General features: G+C 40.6%; 1 protein-coding gene across 5 annotated transcripts in view; it reads left to right on the top strand.

The window, feature by feature from the left end:
• Positions 1–26,638, top strand: part of tcf12 (transcription factor 12) — a 98,069-nt gene that overhangs the window by 37,033 nt on the left and 34,398 nt on the right. For all 5 annotated transcript variants that reach the window (XM_037755773.1, XM_037755749.1, XM_037755739.1 and 2 more), the window contains exons 6-8: positions 15,449–15,510; positions 18,367–18,502; positions 19,634–19,686. In XM_037755773.1, the coding sequence (XP_037611701.1) occupies positions 15,449–15,510; positions 18,367–18,502; positions 19,634–19,686 (251 nt within the window). The remainder of the gene's footprint in view (positions 1–15,448; positions 15,511–18,366; positions 18,503–19,633; positions 19,687–26,638) is intronic.

Here is a 26,638-nt window from a genome sequence, read left to right as displayed (position 1 = left end):
ATTAATCAGCTTAACACTGTCATCAACACACGCATACAGCCGCATGCATCCTGCTCCCAGCCTGTCGACATGTGGCCTTAATGTGACTACCTGTATAAATCACCTTTCACTGGGTGTTGACCCATAGCCGATAGTGTTACCAGCTTTAAAGACTCCACACCTTAGTTAAACAGAACAATAAAAGTCATGATGGACGACATTCTGTTATATAAATGCTGCATTGCTGTTGTCTCTATTTCCATGAGTCAGGTTATCTGTTGCCATGGAGTTAATTATTCAATAAGAAAATGTCTAGACAGCACAGTACTGACGTTGCAGTTATAATACATTACAGACAACAAGTTCCCTGTGTTGTATTATAATGTATTTCAGACTTGTCATGCTACCTCAGAGCTCAATCTCACGAGGGCCTCAGTGGAAAATTAAAGGAACAGTGTGTAGGATTTAGCGATATCTAGGTGAGGTTGCAGATTGAAACCTCTCTTGTCAAGACCAACAGAGGTTTCCTGTGTCTTGTTTCCCGGCGGCTGAGTGGAGTGACGGGGTTAACTTCGGAGCGAATAACGTTATTGACTCCGGCCCAAGCAGGAAAAGTGTTTGTCCGTTCTGGGCTACCGTAGAAACATGGCGGCCTGCTCCATGGAAGAAAGGACCCGCTCCCTATGTAGATACAAACGGCTCATTCTAAATTAACAAAAAAAACAAACACAATTCTTATTTTCAGGAGATTATACACTAAATAAAACATACTCATTAATATTATATTCCATTTCTGCCAATAGATCCCCTTAATTGTTGCACACTGGTCCTTTAAAACCAGTTTGTGGAGCTGTGCACTCATGTATTATTTGACCAAGCGATTAATAATCTTGACTGAAACCTTTGAGAAGCCTGTGTTGCTTCTTATCTTGTGTTTCTTTTTACAGTGTAAAAAAATCCGTTACCTCCGATAACTTGATTGTTTAATGTTTGCTTATCGCTTTCATGGCAGTCCTTTATTATTGTTGCACTCTGCCACAGTCCACAGACTTTTCATGTGACTAGCAGTATGCTCTATAGACAATGTTTACAGCTTTAATATGATGGTTTTGCAAATTCGTGAAGCATAAAGTAGTAAGATGGAATGGAATCAGAAATGGACGACCAACTCGTTGATTTGTGGCAACAACACAAGTGTTTATTGAACGTGTCTCCATGACTTCATCCATCATTTTTTCTTTTTTCTTAATGAATATTCAGTACAAAGTAGTGCAAAATCGCTAATTCTTCCTGCCCATCGTCCGCCGTGTTTGTTTACACTAAAGTCACGTTTGATCGCGAGAGATTTTGCAAGATTTCCGGTTTTGAGAGTTGCAACTCTTGCTCATGAATCTGGAATCTGTTAGTGTGTGGTGTTGCTGTTTTGGCCAAATCGTTGCTCTCCACACACAAAACTGTTAACTTTACCATAACATGTTGTTATGTGTGGGGTCTCTCATTTTCAACATCTGTTAAGATTTTAAAAATCTTTTGTTGTGGGCCATCCTTAACTCTACTACAACATGGAGAATGCATGAAGGTCCACAGACTTTGCATGTGACCAGTAGTATGCTCCAAGCACACGTTTTTAGTTGCAATATGATGATTTTACAAATTCCTCAGATCAATATGATTGACCTGGATTGATATCATGGATGTCATAAAATGGTAATCTGTGTATTTGTCTGTGCTCTCGAGGTAGTTTAAAGGCATAACGCATGCTGGTAAAGGGGAAAGTAATAATACGCTGCTGGAATCTAAAATTTGCATCACATTAGCATTCAGTAAGTGTTTGATGGTGCAGTTGTTTCCTCTCCTCGTCTACAAACTGTGTAAACAAAAATCTTCTTTCTGGTCTTGTTTCTTTTAAAACCAAAGAATAACATTTATGGAGTTGTTTCAGTGACATTAAACAACCACGCTCTATTGGGTCGTTTTTTATGTACTAGAACAGAATTAATCAGTCTTTTCCCTTTTTCATTTCTAATTGTTCCTCAAGGCTTTTGGTGAAGTGTCAAATCCCACATCACACTGGCATCCCCAGTGTGTTTTTACTGGGGCAGGTGTCATGTGCTAATGCTCCGTCCCGTGGGAGACCCTCCTCAGACCCGGGCTGTGATCGTGGCCAGGTGCTGTTCAGGTGTGCACTCAGTTTCCTTTCCATTGCAGTGTGGGTCACAGGTGCTGCCAATGCTGCTCCCTCTCCCCACGCTGTCATTCACACCCGCACACACACACGGATACTGTACAGTACACTACAAGCTTTCAAAGTAAGAGCTGGATATAGTATTAACTCATGGTAAACAATGTTTTGCACATTCACTTTATCAAAAGTGCAAAATGTACACATGCACAGTCTACAGTATGCAACCAGAGCAGAGATGGGAGGACGAGTAGATGTGCCGTACAGTTTAGTGGATGTAGCCGGTCATTATGCAGAGCTGCAGGGTGTGCTTATCTATTACCGCGGTCAGTGGAGCATGAAGAGCTGAAGACGAGCTGAAAGGGCGCAAATCCCTTTTCTCCATACACATGGCGCCCACATCTCCCCACACATCCCAGCCCTCCCCGCCCTCGTGCTTCTTTCAGCCCGTCTCGGGCCCTGCCCAGCCCCGGCCCCGGCCTTCCCTCGGCCGTGGCCCCCAGCATGCGACTGGACTGGCGAGGCTGCCCAGCTGCAGAGGATCAGCTGTAGTCTCCGTAGGCTTGGAGGGCTGTCTCTCCGAAGAGGAAGGAAGAGCTGTGGTATGGCCAAGGTATGATGACATAACAAGTCATCACGCACCACTATTAGATTTATAATCACTTGAAAGGTGTCACCATGTATCTCATTTGACTGCATTTTATGTGTGAGAGTGCTTGTTTTGTTGGCAAGGCTAAGAGCAGTTGGTTATAAGTGTCCATGATACTTGTGCATAGTTTGTCTACATGTGCATCTGCAGATGTTTGCAACACAAAAAGAGTCAACTTCTGTCTTCAAAACTTTATTTTGTGCTGAAAATACAAATTTGTTGAGTGGTTAAGTGGTTAAAAGTAGTTCAGATGAATCCAAATTCTGTCGCTAAGACCCATTGTGTTTGTTGGCCTTCTTGTATATCCCACATCTTGCTCTCTTTTCCACTCTCCTCCTTTCTTTCGTCCCTCCCCCCCTTTCTCTCATTTCTCTCGCCTTATGCTGCCTGAAGCCGACGCCAAGAAGAATGTTAGAGATTATTTAATACAAGTGCAAAGCTAAAAGGGAAATGATTCATTCAGAAGAATTACTGTTAGCGGAACAATTAAAGTGTGCTGACCTCAGCGCTCGGCGCTGCCATCGCCGACAGCATTGAATGTCTTTTCACAGTGTAGCTTCAATATACACCAAAAAAAGCCAGTGACTATAGAGTCTTTTCTGTCTTGAATCTTCTGTGCAGAAAGCTTTACGTACTGTATAGAACTGTAACCATGCCAGTGAGTATGTGACTCAGTATTAGACTGGATGGCTGGACACATTTTCCACATAATCTATATACAAAGCAAATGTACTTTGATGCGTTGTGCAGTGTTGGCACTGACTCTAGTACTTCTGGAATCTACAGATGTTGTCTTGATAGCATTAAAGCTACAGTTGTTTTCAATTGAGACCAACCTGAATAAATAACTTTGTCCATAATATTACCTGACACTATGTGTTACTGTGCACACCTGTTGTACACATACAGTATACTGTATATATCTGATCCTGTACATCGGGCATTCATAGATCATTTTTCTTTTTAGATACATGTGTATGTGACATTTTGTGTCGGCCTTTGTGAAATTGAAAACCAAGCAAAGTATCATTTAAAATGCATGCAAAATGTACAGTATAAAGGAAGATAGAAGAGCACACTTGAGTAGGAAAAAAAGACTTGCTTGATATGTACAGAGGGGTATGAAAGATGATTTATGGCTGTGTCAAAGATAAATACATGCATTAAGTGGTAGTCTACTTGCATGTATCACATGTCTCATTTTGTTTGTAACGTTCACCCAGTAATATCATGGTATGAACCCAGGTTGGGCACAGATGAATGGATCCCTCCTTCCTTTCTTTTTCTAGAAACACAGTTACTTTACTACGACAACAGCCTGTTTGGACGAAAAGGCGTATGAATGCCACAATAATGTGCAAGGCGTTTAGCGTGCGATAACAACGTCTTTCTTGCGTTTGGTGTGCCATTTGTACGCTATGTAGTCTGGACTGAGTCCAATATAAATGCATCCACGTAAATATGCTACATTCAGGGGTAGTGACGTAGAATAAAAGGGAGAAAGACCGGTTATGGCGGGTGGGAGGGGAGGTGGATGAATCTAACAAACACATGACTTTCAACCAAGAGACCGGTGTTTTGTTTTGTAAGTTACATTAGTGACGTTTCTGACGTGTTTTCCATACTTATGTTACATGGTTTCCATACGTATTTTACTGAGTTTATGTACTTATTTTAAGCACAACCACAATGTTTTTCCTAAACCTAACTAAGTGGTTTTGTTACCTCAACCTAACTGCGGACGTTACCGTAGTTCTGGTGTACAAATGGCATGCGAAAAGTAAAATGCGTCCTTATGAAACGTGTAATGTCCGTGTAATGTCGTGCTATTTATACATCTTCCCGTGAGGCGGGTTGCTCTTTGTAAAGTTTCCCTCACCTAAAGCATCTAATTTGAAAATACATCAGAGGTTGAGTCCTTTGTTGAGATGAGCCAGAGAAAACCTGGCCAACAGTTGCTGGTTAATTGTCGTGCCCACCATGCTCTCCTAACCCCCGCCTCCATTTTTTCCACAGTCACAACTGCTCTCCCAGGCGTCCTGTGTCCATGCTGGGCGTGCTGGCAAACAAACCACTAGATAATGTTACACTCCCTTCTTGTTGGACCGTAGTGGATCGTGATTGGTTAATAAAACGCAAACATTTGTTTCGCCTTTACTCCCACTTGACAATGCCTGGCACGGCCCTGAGAGTGTGAGGTGTGGGAAGTGTAGAGAGAGGCACGGCTCTGTGAGACTTTCTCTTTACAGCCAGGAACGCGGGGGTGGGACGGTACATTTCTTTTTGTCAACTTAAAAGCAACGAAACTCTTTTAAATGACTGCCATCCCCACAGAGAGAACTCATCAAAAGATGTATCCCCTTCAGGCTGTTTGGGTGTTTTATTTAGTGCAGGCTTATGTTCTTAAAGGGTTTGCAGGGTTTTTTTCTGTGTAAGGAAATATGCCCTGAGTGCTTGGAGCTGGATCAGCATTCCTAACCCATGTGTGTATCCTTCCTTGTCCTTCACCTCGGATCTCTGTTGTTTCGCTGTCCAACAGTTGTTTGGCATCTAATACTAAACATCGACACACGCTTTGATGTCACACACTGACTTGATTCCCACATCCGACTGGGGGGACATTGCTTGAGCTTGTTAAATGTTTCCCTGGACGGTCTTCTTTCAGTCGGAGAGGGACGACGCCGGTGAGCTCACATGTGAAAATGTGTGATGCAGCATCCATTACAGTGTTGGTGTTCACATGGTGGGAGACGTTATTAGGGAGCTCATCGCCTTCCTCCTCTGAGAGAATGGATGTGTGATTATGAAGTCATCAGCCATGAACCACTGAGGCTGCGGAGGAGCACCCCTCCTCGTGGGTCCTCAGGGTGCCATTGATTGGTGACCATGTGTTTGTGCCTGATAGACTGTGAAATGGTGTGTTGCTGCACGGCTGTGTCACACCTGCGTCCCACCAAGGTGATTGATTGGTTTGGTCATGTGGAATGTTCCCATCTGGTCCGCAGTAATGCATTTTTTTTTTCCTCATTCGTGAATAACAAGCGCTGGCAGGAGAATAGTTGGGCTCGGAAAAAAGGCAAAGGCCAAGCGAAAACATTTTCCCCCTTTACACCTCCCCCTCGTTCCTTTTTACCCAGTTAGAAAAAATTCAAATAGACCGAGCCATGGCACCTGATTATCCCGGGAGGGGATAAATACAATCAGGAAATCCACATCTCCTCTCTCACACAGAGATGGATTTCAGGGGGAAATAAACTGTTTAGCTAGTGCGAAGGGCAGCAGCTAAAGTCGTATACTTCAGGGCTAAAAAATGTGCAGTAAAATCTTTGATATCTTTGATCTAGCTGAGAGTTTAGACACCTCTCCTCAGATTTCTAGTCTAATCTAAACGCAACAGAGGAAAGCTTTTCCCCCCTCCAAGTCTAATGTGTTATTTTGTTTCTCACTCCTGCAATCCTCCTGGTTTGATTTCTCTTAATCCTGGTCCTTTAATTGATCTATTCATTCCACCTAATGGCTAATTACACATCAGGCTGCATGAGCAGATGCATTTATCATCATAGTACGTAATAATCAGTGACATTTCAACAAAGAAAAAATATGCAAATAAGTACTCATTAACATTTGCTCTTGCTGTTTTGAATAATGTCACTGCTGACAAGGCTGTACGCAGAAATTAATGTGGAGCTCAGGGCAGGGGAGACGCGTTTCCTCAGTGTTTTGTGGCTCTATCATGTTTCTCTGTCCTCCTGTTGTTCCCGAGGCTGGGCTGTAGACATTCACCCCCCAGCTAGGGAGGGAGGAAGCTGATGTGGTACGCTACCTCCCGTCCCTGTTTCCTCATCCACGCTGACCTGACCTCTAACCCCGCCAGCTTTTATTCACTGTCAAACAGAACCTGGTGGAAGCATCAGACGGCTTTGATAGGATGGATGTACACACACTCATGAGAAAAGGAAACAAAAGGAGGTATTTTAAAAGGTATGAGGAAAAAGTTAGTGAGAGTACATCTGATTTGTCCTTGTGCCGTTTCTCGTTGCCAGAGGAATGTACTAGTAACCATGGAGCCTGTCTAGCTTTACTTCCAAGGCATCTAGAGAAGCCAACTTTATACAGGGTAGAGTATACTGTCCATGATTTAATCACCACAGAATCAGGTCCTTATATTCTCTCCTCTTCATGGATATTAACAGACACAAAGCGGTATGACAGCATTTAGGTCTTTCAATAGAGATTCATCAAAATGTTTCTTTTTGCCGTAAATTAGTCCTGATAGGGGTTCGACATAAAGAGCTATTGGATAGGATTGATGTTTTGTGGTTAGATACCATGGAAGTCATCACATGGGAACATGAGCACACACACAACATCATGTGCACGGAGGAAAAAAACAAACCAAGTGAGCTGGCGTGTGATAAATTAATTCTGTTTCTACATTAACAACATTTCCTCATCCTGTATTATGTGTTTGTTTTCATGGTGTCGGCTTTCCTCGGAACGGGGAAAATGGACTTGTTTTCTTGATGGAGAAAAAGAGGCCGTTGGAATGCATGTGAGAGGCGGTGAAGCACGCTCACTAATTGGCTGTTTTTGTGGCGAGCGGTTTAAGAATTGATCCCCAGAGACGTTTAGGTCACTACCTCTCACATTATCAGAACAAGGGGCTCTGCTGCAGACCTGTGATCAATAAGGAGGCTCACTGTGAATGACTGGCCAGCTCGCTTCTTCCTTCAGTCGGATTTCAGCACCTAATGTTGTTTATTCACTTCACTACCTCTGCATGGTGGTAGCTGAGGTTGAACTGGATTGAAAATGAGATTTTCTACTTATTTTAAGTAAAAATTGGATTGAGGATTTTTTCTACAAATAGGTTACTTTATTTTAATGGAATGATTTGGCTAATGCAATCAAATATGATATGTTTAACTCCAGTTTATGTCATACACAACAGCCTAATAGACCAACACACAAGTTATCTTCTCTCTCTTTCACATATTAACAAGGGCTGTGTATTGGCATGAATCTGCTGATATGATACGTATCATGATACAGAGGTTGCGATTCAATATATTGCGATACTATAAACAAGGTGATATATTGCTCTTGATAGTAATTTTACGAAAACTGTCACAGTATAAAGAACACACCGCCATGCATACAATCCGAGTAAAAAAAAGTTGACTTTTTTATGCAGTCAGAACAGTGGGATCTGCATTTGCATTTATCAAAGTCTCTGTAACATCCAACATCATAGCACCACTTTTTGTGCAATCTGAGCAACTGTCTGCTGCGAATTGAGAATTGAATCACAAAACATAATATCACGATACTCAAGTGTATCGTTATTTTCTTACAGCCCTAATATTAACTGAGAGCTAGTCAAACACATGTCGCTTTTTCACTCATTAATTCTTATTGAAATAATTGTGCAACATTCAAACTATTATATTTTGTAGACAATGTTTATATGGGGAAAATGCATGGTCATTGTTAAAGGTAGAGGACACATCGCAATAAAAAACTATTAATATTATACTTTAAAGTATAACTATTGAAATTGAACAGGTGTACTGGTGCTCGAGGTGCTTAATGAAGGGATGTGTAGGGTGTTTTGTATGTTTGGAGTGAGTTGAACAATCTCAGTATTACTAAGTTTACATTAACACCAAAGTGCTTTGTTTGCACAGCGTTGTTGAGAAGATGCTCACTATACAAAATGTCGCTCTTAGGGTCATCAATCGTGTGGTCTGACACCATTAGTATGTTATAATGTGGTTATTGCAGAATAAAGTGTGTGGAACTCAGTTCAAGAAGCAAGTTCCTGTCTGTAAGGTTTCTGGTTTAAACTTGTGTAATAGTAGAGAACACCTAGGTAAGGAAAGTGAAAGAGAAACTGTTCTTCTTTATGTTAAATCTGTAGCTTTGAGCAACGCACCTAACCCCCATCCTGTGTAGTGTAGCTGTGTAACCGGTGTCTGGGACAGTACTGACTGTCAGTGTAATGCAAAGCGTTGCAAGAGCTCAGCAGGTTTCATCAGTAGGAAATAAAAATGAAGTGGAAGTAGAGACCTGGAACTAGTTGTACCATCCAAACTGAGCCACCAGGTAAGGAGACCAAGAACCTACCTAATGCACTTCCTTGGCTGCAATGAGAGAGCTTGCCAGAAGAATAACTTGTCAGTGTAACACTTGTAAAATTCGGGCTGTATGGGCAGAATGGGTAGAAACAAGCCTCTCCTGATAAAACCCACATGACAGCAGCCTGGAGTATGGAAAAAACAGTGAAAGACTGAATGCATGAGATTCTTTGGTCTGGCTAAACAATAGCTGATGTCCAATACAAAGAGCTATATTTAGCAGCAACTGGGCACAGCGCATCACTCAGATGTCATCAGGCTGTGTTGACTAAATAATAGTGCCTTACATTGGGACGATGATTTCTGTCCTGATACAACCTTGACCTCAGGTGAAAGTCCCTGAGGGGCTCAATTATAACAACGCTTGAATGCCTTTAAAATCTGGGGTTTGTCTTCACGATAGCCGGTCACAGATGCTCCCTAACCAGTTTGACCGAGTCAGTGTAAATATGCCCGTTACAGTGAGAGATACTGTAATCAGGGATGCCCCCTCTTAGTCGATTAGTCGACTTTAGTTGATTAGTCATTTTTTTATGCTTTTTTTTCACGTTGAATGACTTATTTTCCAAGAAGCTTATGAGCACATCTCTGGTAAAGAAAAGATTTAAAGTGGTGCTTTTGTGTGATTCTTTTTGAGAAATTCAGTTTTACAGATCTGTCGATTAAATCAACTAATGGATTAGTCGACAGAATCGAATCCGGTTTCACTCCCAACGCCGCTTGATGCCCGTTGGCATCAGATACCAACGCATGAGTGCACCCTTTAGCGACTGTATGTGACGCACCGGGCTTTCAACGAACTCCAATGTAAACCCACTCATGACATTATTCAACGGCCGGAGCAAGTGACGTAGTATTAATAGCGTGAGAGCCGTTAAGGGCGGGTGGGAGAGGTGGTGTATGGGTCAAACAAACGTTCATTTTTGGATTTTCAACCAGGAGACAACTGTTCGTGTCCCATGTGAAACTAAAAGTAACGTTGGCTTATTTTGTCACGTCAGTCGTTAGTCTGTGAAGCTAACATCAACCACAACTGTTTTCTAAACCTTAGTGGTTGTGTTGCCTAAACCTAACTTCCTGTGAAAACGGAAGTTTATTTTGAAAGGAAATTCTGCATGTAACGAGCGTATATTAACGCGACATCCCTGAAGTAAGAGGGGTACCCCGTGTGTCAGTCAACGATGCCAAGGCGCAATGACCAAGCGCTGTGTTGACAGAATCGTGTGAATGTTTGTCAGCTAAGAATTGATTTGGTCGAGGACGACTTTAACTGTATTGTAGACAAGAAGACCCGAAGCTGGCAAAAGTTTCAATGTGTCGACTTGGGATAAAATACTTTAAATTAGGTATTTTACTTGGAATTGACACGGCATTGTGTGATTTAGCGTGATATTCAGATCTTTGTACATTTTTGATTGTTTGAATCTAGTTGGCACATCTTTTTTTCCAGTTGGTTACATGGCTGCACATACTGTAGGTTTTGACTATTATAAACAGCTAATGATCAGTGTTAGCTCAGTGGACCAAAAGAGTCAAACATGGACATTTAGTTTTTGCCACAAATTGTTTGTCTCTGTGGAAAATTAGCAGCTAATATAATCTGTCTGCCCGGACACAGTCAGTTGAATATAGATTTATCTGCAGTGAAATGTTTCACAATCATAGTTACACCGCCCCACATCTGAGCGATATGCTAATAAGCAGCTTCACAGAATATCTTAATCAGATTTGATGGATTTTTTCCCCTCATTAGATTGATTTTTCATTGCATTGGGGATATACTGTGTGATGGCAGCCTGCATACTTAAATTGATTTGATGGTGCAGTAATTAAGCCACTTTACTCATGTTGCTTTTTTTTTAATCTTTTGCATGCTTTGCTGTTTTAAGGCAGATAATGACTTTTGCTTCCTATCAATCACCGCTTTTTAGACTCATTAGTAGGCCTGTGACACTAAAAGAAAACACCCGCTTAATCCTGCGTAGCCCTGCTCAGAACAAATGGGCCTACTCAAGAAATAATGATAGCAATAATAGTGTTGCTCTTGTTGTGATGCTGTGATCACACGGGCCGGCTCAGAGGAGGGAAAACAAAGGATCGCTAATAACAAGCCATAAAACTAACTCATAAAATTAATTCTGCTTTTATTTGTTTCTCCTTCCCTCACAGTAGGAATCGTCTTTGATTTATAAGCCTTACTTCAATCAGGGAACTTTGTGATTTTACAAACTTGTTTTGTATTTTAATGGGAAATACAGATTATTACAGTGACCTATTTTCCTCACAATGAGTTACAGTCTATGTGCGTCAGACAGGAGATTGTGTCACTGCATGATAAGGGTATATTTTATTCAGCTAATTTAGGCTCCTGGCTTTAGAACCGGCCAACCCAGCAATATGTTCCCCTTGATATATCACTTTGTTCTACTTTACTTCAGCATCATAAATATGCATTCTCCAGAAATTTGAAAAGCAGCCACGTAGTTGCAAACTGCAAGTTTTACTGAGTCTTTTATTAGCAGGGGTTGTTCTCGGGTCAGTTACTTAAAGTTTAAGAGGTTACACACAGATTTAAACTGTCATAAGGACATAAGGGATTGGCTTCAAAAGTGATGATCAACTCTTGTCAGATTATTTCTTTAATGTCTGTTTCATGTACTAAAGAAGGAAAAACATACCTGCTGGTTGTTTCCAGCAGGAGACGAAGAAGATGAAGGAGACTAGTCACCGCTCTGAAGGCAGAGATGAGATACATGATCAGATAAAGTTGTCAGAGCTGCTGCATCTTCAGCGGGACAAACTAAAGAGACCTTTATGACCTCTGTACACGGTACTGAAGTTAATCCCCTGAGCACCGCTGCATCCTTCTCCTCTTGCTGGCCGATTCGGTTCATCTGAGGTGGGGGAGGGAGCAGCGTCCGATTTAACGGGGGGCTGCCATGTCTAGTGGTCACACAGGTGCTTCAACTGGCTTCAGTTTCTCAGAAAAGTTTTGGTGCTGTTAACAGTGACAGGTGATTGGATACTTTGATCTTCATGTTATGAACTTGTTTAGTCCTCTTCTAATCTACAAACATCATTAGTAAAACTGAATTTTACCTTACCACATTTCAAAGCAAATACAAGTGACTAATTATCCAACCCAGTCTTACGGGAAGGCGTATAAATAGCACGACATTACACTGACATTCTGCGCGTCACAAGGACGCATGTAGGCTTTTCGCATATCCTTCTATTGCCGTTTTTCACGTGTCATTTGAACACCATGCAACAAAACTACGGTAACGTCCGCAGTTGGGTTTAAGCAAGAAAGCCATTTAGTTTGATTAAGGAAAAGCGCCACGGTTGCACTTAAAATAAGTACGTAAACTAAGTAAAATATGTACGGAAACAATGCAACATAAGTATGGAAAACACGTCACAAATGTCACTAACGTAACTAAAAAAACAAAACACCAGTCTCGAACACCAACGTCTCCTGGTTGAAAGTCCTGTGTTTGTTGGACCCATCCACCTCCCCTCCCGCCCGCCATCAGCGGTCTTCCTCACTTTTTATTCTATATGGCTCTAGCTCTGAGCGTAGCATATTTACGCGGATGTGTTTACATTGGACTCAGTACAGACTACATGGCATACAAATGACAAAAGCAAGAAAGGCGTTCTTATTGCACACTAAATGCCTCGCGCATTATCGTGGCGTTCATACGCCTTTTTGTGTGAACGAGCTGAATTATCTTTGAGAGACATTGTACATAAAATTGGTGCATCAAATCGACCATGAACATCCTCCTTTCTCTTCATAACGATGAGCCTTTCAGAGCTAAAGAGCAGGCTTCCATCTTGAGTAATACAGTGGTGTTGATTTATTCCTCTAAATACACTGAATGGACAATAGTAGCTTTAGCTCTTTACAATTTATAATTTGAAAATGTGCATTTCCTCCTACTACGCCAGTTCTGTCTGTCAATTTGTAAATGCTCTCTCTGATTTAGCAAATCCAGACCAGTTACCAGCAGAACAACATGGTTCAGTCAGTCCTTTAAAGATTTTTTGTTTTTGTTTTATTACATTTCAAGTCTATTATGTGTTCTTGGAGAGATTTATGCGGGGTGGGAGACAGAAAGGAAGGGCATGTAATAGACTGAATCAAAGCTTGGACATAGTATCTATTTGCACAATGATGCCTGGATACACTCAACAGTGTTGATAAGTCACTAATGGAGGAAAAGGGACAGCATCAGTCACAGCAGACGACTCTCATATGTGATATTTTCACATGTATTTACACACGCGTTAAGAACATTACGTTTTTTTTTAAAGTTGCATAAAATAAGCAAGATACAAATAATGTGAAACTGTTTTTTCTTGCTCTATTTTTAATTTTTTTTTACAAGCATTTTCCTATCGTAACAAGTAGTGTCTTTGTAGATGCACTGGCAAGAAAGTGTCAGTATCTCATTGCTTACAAATGCAGTAAATATTTATGCATGGTATTTTGCTCAGTCATCCTTAGTTATACTGTGTATTCTAAGTTTAGGCTTCACAGTCGATTGAACGTCTTCGCAGACTTTCTTTTGTCAGGCTTCCACAGTTTTTTGGGGGCGCGGTGTGGCTGCTTCTCCGTCTCATAGTGTGGACTGAGACGTTGTTTTCGCAAACACATCTGTCTGCCCCGGTGGGCCCTGAAACTACAACAGTGACCATCAATTATTCACATAAGACACAGTGTGTGTGCGACAAAACACATGCTGCCAATGAATATTTAACACCGTTCCCTCAGAAGACATTTTAGGAATGAAAATGAATTCCACTAAACCACCTTTTAGATATTAGACAGGAAATAAAGAAATTAAAATTCCCTGTCAAAGGAGATGTTTCATCATGCTGCCACGATAGTGAACGTTGGTGGTAACCGACAACTTAATCCTATTTCCTTTTGCAAGAGCGATGGCTCAGAACTGTATCACATTATTGTTAGAAGAGAAGCAGCTTTGCCAGTTTAACCATCTTCCCTGATTTCCTCGGCTTCCTCCGTCTCTCTAGAGACGGTCTGCTGCACAGATGCAGAACAACCGTCTCCTGCAGGACTGCGCAGATAAGCACAAGTGGATTCTCTCAGATGTGCCTCTGTTCACCTGCGCCGGTGAAAGCAACGTTCAGATCAGTCATTGTGTAACAAAAGATCCAGGCTATGCAAGTTTTTAACTCACAAAAAAAAAATATATTTACCTTTTCCCCAGAGTAAACAGAATTTAGTTCCAGCGCTTGTGTCTGTGCTTGTAATATTTGGAAGTGTCTGACAAAAATAATGTACGACGCTGTTAAAGTTATTCATCATTCTCCCCAAGGAGCTCTCATTTGTTTGTTTGTTTGTTTTTCCAGGGGAGTAAAACTGCTGAGTTTGGATATTGTGATGTGTATGATTCATGTGTGTTGTGTGCTGTAAGTTTTATTTCCCCCCTGATGGCTGCTTGGGAGCCGTCCTTTGAGCTGTGCACATCCAATGTGACACTGATATAGAAGGACTCCAATCAGTAATTCATATTATTTTTTTGCATACTGAAAACTTTGTGACACACAACACTGTTTTACAGAAGTGCAGGGATTGTTTTTTTCTTAAGACCCAACTTAACCTTTTCTACTTCACCCCTCTTTACCACAGCCTGTTTTTTGTCCTTTTTTAGGGGGATACAAGGAGTTCTGTAGGGGGAGATAGCAGGTCAACAGTAGATGTCACATAGAAGTGGCGTACATCATCTGAAAGATGGGAACCTGAAGATTAATTTGAGAGCACTGTGTGTCTGTAATTTATATGATGACCATTCCCATACTCTATTATGTTCGTTGTTGCAGCAATTTTGGGGTTGATACCATTTGTTACACAGATTTAGTGCTAAATTTGATAATTTTCACCACTCGAGAATTGATAAAAATGATTAAAAGACCCCTCCAAAAGGTTGATTTGGTTGGTACCAATAGATTCATTAGGTTTTCTAGTTTCATATGGTACCAGTATCTTTACTTTAGCTCTAAAACTGAGCCTGCTACAGCGCCCTCAAGGAGTGGAAGAGGTTAAGGTCCAACTTGTCTAAAAACTACTGTATGTTTGTTAGATAATACGTTTATAAACTGTAGTACATTGTTGCATGACCTGAGGGAGTCCCATTTCTATGAAATGCAATTTCTTCTGTTCCTCTTTGCTTCCAGCTAGCATCAGATGATATCCACGTGAAAGAATACTCAGTAAAAGGAACAACACCTCTTAGATTTTCCAATGGCATTTTATTAATGTAGTAAAATAAAACACTTACGCACAATAACTTACAAATCATTGCAGATAAAGTAAGAACATTTTACAACAGCAAAGTGTTCATCAATCAGGACACAAAACAGTCAGGACACTGTATGTATGTAGTCTATTATTCAATGTTAATCCAGGTGTGTGCTCAAGTATCATAAAAGATAACGGTTGTTGTTACTGTGCTTTGTGTGCTTTTACAGGTAAATCGGAGAGGGCTCCATTTCCTGCCTATGGGAGGAACCCTGGAGCATCTAGTGGCCAGGTGAGTTCAAAGCAGAACTATATACTGTTTTAATATCATAAATCAGCTTCTATATTCCCCCCAATACCAATACAGCTGTATTGGACAATGGTAATCAATTGTCCACCAGCAATCTTCAAAATTAAAAGGCATTACAATTCAACTGTAACGCTTTTTACTGCAGCAACAAATTGGTCAAAACTTAAACAGGCATTAAAATTCCAGTATAAAATGTATATAGCATATAAACAAAGAATTGAATTGAATGGATCAGCCCCACTGTCACCGATATCCGATCCAGTAACGCTATCAGTGCATCCCTAGTTTTTAGTACGACCCGTAAACAGCAACTGAAGGAAGCTCCCCTTCGTATGTTAAAGGAACTGTGTGTAACAATTAGGGGGTTCTATTGGAGGGAAGGTAATATAATATCAATAAGTACTGTATGTTTTTTTAGTGTTTATTACACGGCTTCGTTGAATACTCGATTCTGATTGGTCAATCACAGCGTTCTACGGTCTGTTATTACTTTATAGCAGACCGTTGCTATGTATAACAGACTGTTGCTATGGGTGCAGTTCTGATGTCGGACTCTGGCCTTACATAATCACCTGAAAATAAGAATAGTTGTGTTTTCGTTACCTGAGAATGAGCAGATTATATCTACATACTGTATGTAGCAGGTCAGTCGTGTCTAGAAGGTAACCCACTATTTAGGAAACTCTCGTGAGATGGTTACGGTTAGGCATTGACCTTGAATTGTTGAGGTTAGGATAGGCGGACGGGTTGTGAGTCAAAATGAACAAACCAAACGGTGGCTCTATAGGTTCATTCGCTTTTCAGATAGACGGGAAAAACATTAATTTCCCTCTGAGTTTTGACTGCTTGTAAATGTTGCCTTGCCTCTCTTCCACTGATTTCAAAAAGGGGATCCGTGCCTTTATTTAACCAAGGTTGGATTACTGTAAATCTCTCTGTTCCTGTCTAAATAAGAGCTCGCTTCATCATAACTACCGCAAACAAAGCAGTCAGGCTGTTGTCAGGACTGGGAGTAACTGTATTCCTTTCATTTGCTTCCAGTTAATTTTAGGATTGATGTCTTACTCTTTCTCAGAGTTTCTAAGGCTTAACAAGATTTAACCCCGAGTCACTTCAAATTTTGACCCGTTGAGAAACAGAGAGCATCCTGGACTTTAGGCACTGCCCTTCAGGTATCCATATATCCACTATTAAACTAAAGGTGACTGTTTGCGATTCTGCAGCTTTTCAGGACAATCTGCCTGAAGTAGAGGAGCCTCTATCATTTAAAAATCTTCTCTGGTATTCATTTCTGATGTTCTTGTTATGAAAATGGCTATTTTTTGCAATTCAGTGTGAAATAATCTTAAAACATTAAACTACGTAATCACACATAGTTAGACACTTTTTATAAGATACAGTGGAAATTTAATAAAAATGCATCTTATTGATGAAAGCATTTTTTAGAGGGAATACCATTTAAGACATTTTGAGTAGGAGCTGGGGGCGTGTACAGATATGCAGCTGATCTGAGATTAATGGATATTCTCTGCTCAAAAAGAAATCAAACAGGAGGAATAAAACAATCACGGAGAATCTGCAAAGAATGTCCTGAATGTTTAGAATGTTTAATCCATTGCTCAATAAACCTAGTGATTTATAGCCTGCCTTACAGTATATGTAACCTTTCAGTGTGTTTTTTGTCAATTGGTTAAGCCAAATGATTGAATAAGACAACTGACTGTGCTGTTCATCTTTACCCACAAATTGCCTGATATATTTCTGAATCTTTGTCTCACAGTCTCCTACTAAACTCCTTCTAATATTGAATTTTGTACAATCCGAAGATGCAAAGGTTTCAAACCGCTATTATTGCTAATGATAATGTATTTAAGCTGCAAGAAATGCAGAGGTGTTCGTCACAAGCATCCAAATTTGCATGACTCCTCAGTGGTTCCTCCCTGAATATCTACGGTAGTGTAAAAGAGGCCAGAGTTGCTGCGGGGATTCAATATCGTTGAACAAAGGCAGAAGCAGAAGTGGGTCTGTTGTGTCGTGTGAACGCTGTAGCACCAGTGACACGTTGTCATTTTACAGAGTCTGACCTGATTTATTTTCTTTTTTTATATTACATTTGTGTTACGTTGCCTCTGACAGTTTTTCATGACCTACATTTTAGGTCAGAGAAATCATTTCTTTTATAGAACATTTCATATATGTCAGAGTTTATTTTTAATTGTGTTGAATTTGTCAGTATATTGGAAAGGTCTTAGCGGTTACTGTGTCAATCCTCAGCCTGCTGACTCCAGGGGGGCATGGAGGCGAGTTTACAGATCCCTGCTCTACTGGTCTGCAGCCGATTACACTAATTAGACCGAGCTCTTAATTGGGCTCTTAGCCCAGTTTGTTGGGGTTGTAGAGGTTAGATAGATATTGGTGATAGGATGATGCAGGGAGCTTCCATAGTCTGTCCTGTGACACAGAATAAATAGGAGTTACATGTCACCTAATATATGATATGATGCTGTAAAAACAATGTGTACATCCATAACAACAACTTTTTATGTCTCATCTTTATAACGATTTTGGTATTATGAAATTTTCAGTTTCTGTTAATGCTTGCATGCTTTTTTTTTTGCTGTTGTATTATTTAGGACCAAACTGTTCCGAAGTTAAATGTAGGTTGCACAATATACTGTAAATAGAGACAACTTCAAACATGTATTTGATGGGGCTTGAAATTACTAGCTGACTACAAGATTGTTATTTTTACTACAAACGACTGAACTCACTTCTGACAATGAAAGCTGATATTATCCTATAATTTTAAGCATTTGTGTGTTTGTTTTTCTCTTTCAGTCTTCCTCCGTGAGGTCGAACGTCAGGTTGGCGAGTCCGACTCCGGTGACTCCGTCAGGGAAGTCAGCTGCTCCTTTTTACTCCTTCACTGCAGCCAATCCTAGAAGACGTCCTCTTCAAGATCCTCCGCCCGTCGGTCAGTAACAACTCAATGCTCATAAGAGAAAGGCCCTGAAAAGTATATTCTTTAGTTTTCTCTTCAGGGACAAATGTAGCTTATGCAATATTCAAAATAATCAGATCTAGATAGAGAAAATCAGACATACACTATGTGGCTCCATCTCCAATATGAACGGATTTGGCAGCCCTTCCTTAGACATATTAAACCTTACAGCTTCTCCCTCTCCCTGTTCAACCTAGACCTACAGGACCAAGATGATCCATATATTTATTTTTAGTAATAATTCCACACTCTCTCTTTATTTTTTATTTTTATATTCTTGTTTTCTTCATCTTTTGGGGGCTTTTGCAAGTAGTTAATCATTTTTAATATATATTATTCTTATTTTCTTCATTCTTTTTTTCATTTCTGTCCCTTTTTTAGATTTCATGACTCTGCCATGACTCGCTGATATTCCTATATTTTGTGAGGGATTCATATGTATTATATGTCATTGCCTAATGTTATGTTGTGTATAAGAAGATACAAAATGAATAGATTGCAATCCCAAATAATCAGAACCTCACAATAAACAGCATCCAACTGAATAGATTTGTTTACACAAATACAAATAAAAAAAGTTGATATTACTTAAACAACAACACTTGTGATGGAGAGGTGCAAAAACCCCTTAGAGGGGCTTGGTCAGGGCACTCTGCAGTGCATACCTTAATCAATTATAAAAAAAGAGAATAAAATATTAAAAAGGATGGTAAAGAGAGAGAGAGGAGAAAAACTTAACTCACTACTTCTACTATTAGTGCTTAAGACTTCTTGTTGGTGACACAGTTTCACTCAAGTCTTAAACTAAAGTATGAAATGGATGTTTCTTATAGATATTAATAAAACAGTGATGTAGTCACATATGTTGGCAAGTGGATAAGCTCGCTCTTGTCTGAGTCTACTGTGGCATTAAAATATTGGTATGTGAAATTTCCTTTTTAAAGGCTGTTCATGTGAAAACCCCAATTTAATCAGAAATAATACTTTATACAGAACAATAGATTTTGGAGAGGGAGTTATGGCTTGTTTACAGCACATTCATAGTTGTCTTTTCTTTTTTTTTGTTGCTTGCGAATGACTGGATGTGCTTTCATCTCTCCACAGATCCTCTACAAACAAAAAAGGTTCGCAAGGTCCCTCCTGGCCTGCCTTCATCTGTGAGTGGAAGATCATCTACCTCTCATATAAATAGATTTCACAGTGAGCTTACTTAAGCAGACACACACACACACACACACACACACACACACGCCCTCCCTCCTAACACTTGCACACAAAGAGCGCTCTTGGCATCGCTACCACACTTCCTGGACGGGAGTTTGCTTGTTTTTGTGGCTCAGCAGTGACACCAGTCGTGCTTGTTAATTTAAGTTCTGACTTTTTTTGTATGTTTGCTGTTTAGCATTAGTACGTACATGTCTCTGTAGGGCACATTTTTCTGTACATTTTTTGTGGTTGTGTGTGCGTGTACATGCATGAGCGTGCGTGCATACACGTGTGCACCTCGAGGTGATTGATTTTCAGTGCTGCCCTGTCACAGTCTGGCCTCCTCACAGCCTCTCCTGGGAGAAAGAGGGGCTGTCAGAGCGGATCCCCAGCTCTGCTCTTTTGATGTTTAATTAGTCATTACGTAGCCGAACAGGAGGACAGACAGAGATTAATAGCATAGAATATCTGAAATTTCTATTGGTAATGATCCCGGCGGAGCAGAAACCATTAGGATGCAGAGAAGTGTGGAGCTCAGCTTGCATTCGCTTAGACAGGCGGTGTTGGAGTTCATTAATATGCATAAATCAGTAAGTCAGATGTTCATTGTTAAAACCCTGGTGGATTGGCAAAGGTTTTATTAAGCCTTGCCTTAAATTCCTAGAACTGATACAAGACAATGATTATTCTTTTTAATAAGAAGCAACTGGTTCACCACAATCCCACCCTTTTCTTTCCTTAAACAATGAAAGGGTTTTCTTTCTTTTTTTTGGTGAGGGAGTCTGAGGCTGGATTTGCCTTTCAGAGCTTTGATAATCGTCACCTCTGCTGCTGTTACTCTGAAATCAAATATGGAACAGGCCGTGCAACATAAAAGGCTGGCATGTGTTTTGTTTCTGGATTTGTATTTGAAAAGAAGTTTGTCAGAGCATGAGGGAGAGAAGCAGCCTCTGACAGCAGCGGGAACGTGTGCTGCCTTCCTCTTAAGTAAGTGATATATTTGCGGTCTTGTCAGACGGAGGGAGGGAGGCGAAGAATGGTTGCCTTGCGGGTTACATCTCTTTGTTGTGTAAATGGACGCTGGGCTTTTATTTGTCAGTACTTAACACATGGGCGCAGGTGCGGTTCTGTGACTCATAAGAGCACAATCAAGCGGTACAACGCTGGATGGGGAAACACTGTGGATAAAATACAGCTTCTTCTTGTCACTCAGTGCTGCTCAGAAGATAAAGCCTGCAGCTCGGAGGAATTATCCCAGTTAGTCTTTGATCCCATTTGAAAGAATAAAGATGGGAGTGTTGAATAAAGGGCTGTAGGTCTCTTATAACCTGCTGACAGAGAAAGGAAAACATAAAGCCCCCTTTTTGATAGGTGAAAAATGTTTGAGTGGGAGGTTGTCTGGCAGCTTTTATTAGGTATGAAGATATTGGTATTGGAGGCATAGGTGAGGTATGGAGACGTGAACTGTTTGATGGTGTAAAGAGCTACTTGTGGCCCTTAAAAATGTGTAAAGTTGCAGATTGCTGTATGTCTATCAGCCAGGACCCATGTTTGTGTCGCTGGGAGCAGCGAGGGTGACGTTGAAGACGTGTCGAGAGGAAGGCGCACCTGGAGTCAGAGCTGCTTCGCCAGAGGCAGCTGTGTGAAGAGCCTGCAGCGTACCTGTAAAGCATGAATGCAGCTGCAGATGCCACTGAAAGCTTTTTGCTTGTGTAAGCAAGCGTGAGAGCCTCACCAGAGACCTGAATAGCTGCTTGATTTAAAAAAAAAAATCAAAAAAAAAAAATCAACACAGTGCTTCCTATCATTATGTCTACTGCTGGGAATTTTCTTATTTATTTATTTCATTCTCAAATCCCCTTTTTCCTCCAGCTCGTATCCTCGCTCCTCAGTCTAAAAATACATTTTTGAATCAGATGGGCGATGTAAGTTGCAAGCCCAAGCATGATGTGTGTGTGTGTGTGTGTGTGTGTGTGTGTGTGTGTGTACACTACATGATGGAGCTGAATCAAAATATTTACGGGAGCACATCCTCTGTGCATTTAGGCTTTGACACTGCAGTGCACCAGGATGTGAAGGCTATCTAGACGGGCCAGCTGGCTGATTGCAAACATTAAAATGTTTCTTCATCTTATATACAGACACCCTCCTCCTCCTCCTCCGTCAGCCCCACACATACCTTCCTCTGTGGTCTGCTGGATGTGTGCTTGTAGACATGGGATACTGCAGATGTGGTTGTAATTGTGTGATGCACACAAATCCTTGTTATCCGCCATTATTCTAAGGATTGTTTGACTTAGTTTGTTCTTTCAGCCGTGCCAAATGCAGCAGTGGAAATCTCTGCTAACAAATTTGGAATATAGTTTACCATCTTGTGTGACATTTCTTAAAGTGCTCAAGCATGAAAGATTTACCTTTTTTTTTAATTTATTTTTGTTACAGTAGACACCTCGGCTATAATTGGCTCCCTGCATTACTTGACTGTATAAACAGAGAGCGAAGGACAGAGCATGTTGTCATTGGACAGACAGGCGGCTACGCTGAGGGATGCTGATGGGCAGCTGCGTGGGCACCTGTCTGACAGGACCGAAGACGGAGAGAGAGGGTTTTGTGGCTTGTGGGGGAAAGTTGCATCTTGTAGGATATTTATGGAAAGCTGCAAGGGCATGGCGTGTATGTGTGTGTGTGTGTGCGTGTGTGTGTCAGTTTGTTTGTGTAAATAGTGTTTTCCCCCCGTTGTCAGAGGCACAGCGGCTTGATGTGACACTTCCTCCCTGGCTTTGGTGACGATATGGCTGCAGGATGAGAGAGAGAAAGTGGCGGGCTGAGATTCTGCTTCCCTTCGGGGACTTTTTGCAAGCGAGAACCCTGAGTGTCGATGACAAAATAGATTGACATTTGCTTTTGACAGATCACTCAGACACCCTTGTTTCTGAGAGATTTGTACTGTGTGAGCTGTAAGAAAGGAAGTCTGCTCTAGGCTCTGAATCTTAAAGATATTCCTCACAGTGCTGTCTGCTGCATGACATTCAAAAGATATATTTTCTCTCTCTCTCTCTCTCTCTCTCTATCCATCTGGCTTCAACAGCTCAAAGACAAGAGATCATAATATTGTACTACAACAGTAACCTAATGTTCCCGTTGCTGCTGAGGAAGCAGCTCCTTTTTGTTTCTTTTCTTTGAACCACAGCAGGCCAGGACACAGTTTCAGGGCTGGGTGAATAGACAGAGAAAGATAGATGAAATGCATCAGTAAAGCCTTGTGTAAACAGCCAGGATCACCCCAGGCCTTTATTAGTCTCCAGGCAAAATGAGATGTTAGGGCCACCCAGCAGAACAGAGTAAAGCTGCACATGCACAACAAATGTGTTTAACATCAACACTGTGAGGGTTAAAGAATAAAATACATGCAAGCATTTTCCATTACATCCTGGAAAGTCCACTGATTTTTCCAATTGTTAATGAGTCACCAGGCAGAGTCATGTACCCAAGCCCATGTCATTATTTCACAGTGCAGCCGCTTCCAAACACAAGCATGATGAAGCAAGGCAGGTCAGGAGAGGAAAACATTAGGCCGTACAGCTTTTGTGCCTTCAGTGAGGTCAAACTTTTCTGTTCTGTTCTGTCATTAGTTGAGCCGGCAGAATGATTGTTCACAGGTTTTTATATTCAATTACAGTTACTCTGGTTATATGTCATCACAAGTGCCTTGCAAACTCAACTATGATTTTATTATATCAGTGATTTGTTTGATAATGTAAGAAATTACATTCTGTGTCAGTGTTTAACATGTTTTTGTTGGATGAAGATCCAAAAATGACCACAATAGTTGCTGCACACGTTGTAACCGGCTAAGGTTAGTCATTAAAATCTCATTTTTTGTGAATCAATTTGAGACTAAAAGGTGCTATTGATAACGTTCATCCACTAGATGTCGCATTCTCCCTCCTCCGTTACATTGTATTTACTTCACAACAAGTCATTGCCAGACACTTACCATTAATCTCAGCCATTTATCCGTTTTTTTCCACACTAACTGACGACACATAGATACCATGTGATACTCAGCGAGTGGTGAGACACAAACGTCAGAAATCTTCCCGCGGAAATAAACAAAACATACATTTTTGACCTGCCAACATTTTTTAAATGATTAATTCGCAGTCATAATATCATTTTTTTCAGGAAAAGCCTTACTTTTATTCGGTACCTTTCTAAAGGCTCTGTGGATGTATTTTTTTTTTATAAATAGTCGGCTACATAAAAATGTTATCAATAGGACCTTTACATTTAGATATATTTAGTTTTGTAAATAATTACACCTAATGTGGAAATTTTTTCAACAAATCATTTTATCCAATTTTTTTTTACACAAATGTAAACTGTTTTCTTGCAGATTAATGTGAATTATTTTAATATTAGATTTTTCCCAAAATATATTTTCTAGATGTGCGCAATTTTGTCAAAAATGTGACCTCTTTGAAAATGGCCATGCCAGTTTTACCTTGCCAAAATTTAGCACAAGTTTGAAGCGTTATTTAACCTCCTTTGCAACAAGTTAGTATGACATGGTTGGTACCAATGGATATCTTAGGTTTTCTAGTTTCATATGATGCCAGTATCTTCACTCTAGTGTTATTATCGCGTTAACTTTGAGAGCCCTAAAATATATCTATATAAATGGGTTATTTATCAAAAATATACTGTTCTGTTTGGGTTTTGCAGTATAAACATGACTGAATGGGACTTCAGTGTGTACTACAAATTGTATAATGTATATTCTACTTGTTATTACTGTGTTCAGCCTGAGCGACTGGCAAGGGACAGTATCTTCGGCTTCGACCGGACCCCAGTTAGTGAGCTCCCCAGAGATGGCCTCATCAGATGGCTGATTAGATAGACACCCTTGGTTTGACAGGGATGATGCTGAACAGTCGCGGCCACCTCTGGGACCCTGGCCTTTGTGTTTATCTTTGTTTGGGTTCCTGAAATTTACCACTGACATTAGAGGCTGCAGATAATGGAACAGACAAACAAGCCAGAGGCCTGACCCCTTTCATCTGCGGGGAGAACAAGGAGTTAAAAGGGACAAAGAGTAGGAAAATAATGCACAGATTAAAGTCATTACTCACATTCTGGCCTGTTGTAAATTATTCATGTAGGGCTTGCGTGAGTTTACAGCATTAATGCAAACCTTGATTTCAGATCGCTGGCAGGCTCAAAAACACATCCTGTCAACAATCGGTAGAGTGTTTGTTATTTAGAAACCAGCTAAGCCAGGCCGCTGTGACCTGGAGAGTACACCACTGATCCACAAGAGGTTCATGTCGTCCCCGAGGTTCTTAACTCCAGGAAGGTTATGCGTGTAATGTGGCGTGTGTACGAGGGATAGATCACACCAGTCCGATGTAATGGTGATAGTGGGCGACCATCAGTTAGTTGTGTCACTTGTTTTGCTATTGCCCAGTGCCTCATTTCAAATATAATATATACAGTAGTTCATCAGCACCAGTGAACTATTAGAGCATGCAGATCATTTCTAAATAGTTTCATAAAAACAGTGTTAGTGTCTCTGATATGTTTAAAAATGGAACTACTTATAATGCAAAAATGAATTGCGACATTTTTAAAAAAATACCCAGGTGTGTGTACATTTACATTTTTGTTCCACTGTGCTTTAAGTACAGTACAGTACAGTACATACAGCAGATCAACCTAGGACACATTTCAGGCTTTTTGTGTGTCATTTGTATGCCTCTTTCTATTTGTACGCCGTTTTTTGTGTGTCATTTATACGCCACACAACAAAACTATGGTAATGTCGGCAGTTCGGTTGAGGCAACAAAAACACTTATTTAAGTTAAGGGAAAAAACATCATGTTTGGGCTTAAGATAAGTACGTAAACTAAGTAAAATACATACAGAAACAAGGTAACATAAGTACGGAAAACACGTCACAAACATACTTACAAAACAAAACACCGGTCCCGAACACAGGTACAGTGCATCCACCTACCCACCCGCTCGCCATAACCAGTCTTTCTCCCTTTTTATTCTACGTCACTAGCTCTGAGCGTAGCATACTTACACTAATGCGTTTACATTGCAGTCGGTACAGACTACATGGCGCCAAAAAACAGAAAGGCGTTCTAAATGAGGTAGTTACGGTTTTGTAAAAGGCTGTGAAAGTGATGTTTCTGCTGGATAGGAAGGTGTAATAGTTTCAGCGACCAAGAAGATGAGAGAGTTGGTCTCAAATAGTACGTGGTAAGCAAATTCATCAAGCTTGGACTTAATCATATTAATTTCAAAACTGTGATATTGTCATTGGGTCCTCTCTTGAATCAACCTGGTCATCGCTTTCCTCCGTCTTGTAATTTCTGGCTCCGTAATAAAGGACTGACCGTCCTGGTTTTGCCAGAACAGAACAATCACTTCTCTCATCAATTGAAATCAGCTGAAATGAAGCTGTTAAAGAAATCTTCACTTTCCCACCACTGAATCTCCATCTCTCTCATCGCATCCCTCTTATGTACTTCTGATTTTCATTGTCACATTTATTCTACAATGTGAAAACAATAGAAATGTGTTTGTGAGAGAATGTAAACAAAGTGAGAGCTGAAACATATTATCAGGTCTCAGGGGTTTCAGTTTTTGACCAACAAAAGGTTTAGGACAGATGTCCAAAGAAGTTTTATGTCTGCTAGCCTGGGGGAATGGATGTGCTTCATTCATTTACTTTTAGAGCCACTTTAAATAGCCGTTGTTTGAAAGCGGCTGTGCCCAATTATTAGTATGTGTATAGTGTTCTTGCAGCCTTGGAAGCATGATTGAAAACATAAATGCATCAAAGCAAAATTATAATGGGCAGGAATGGCTGCCTAATGGATACCACCATCGGTA

The sequence above is a fragment of the Sebastes umbrosus genome, chromosome 2, assembly GCF_015220745.1.
Source record: "Sebastes umbrosus isolate fSebUmb1 chromosome 2, fSebUmb1.pri, whole genome shotgun sequence".
NCBI lineage: Eukaryota > Metazoa > Chordata > Actinopteri > Perciformes > Sebastidae > Sebastes > Sebastes umbrosus.
This window is presented reverse-complemented; position numbering and strand designations above follow the sequence as displayed.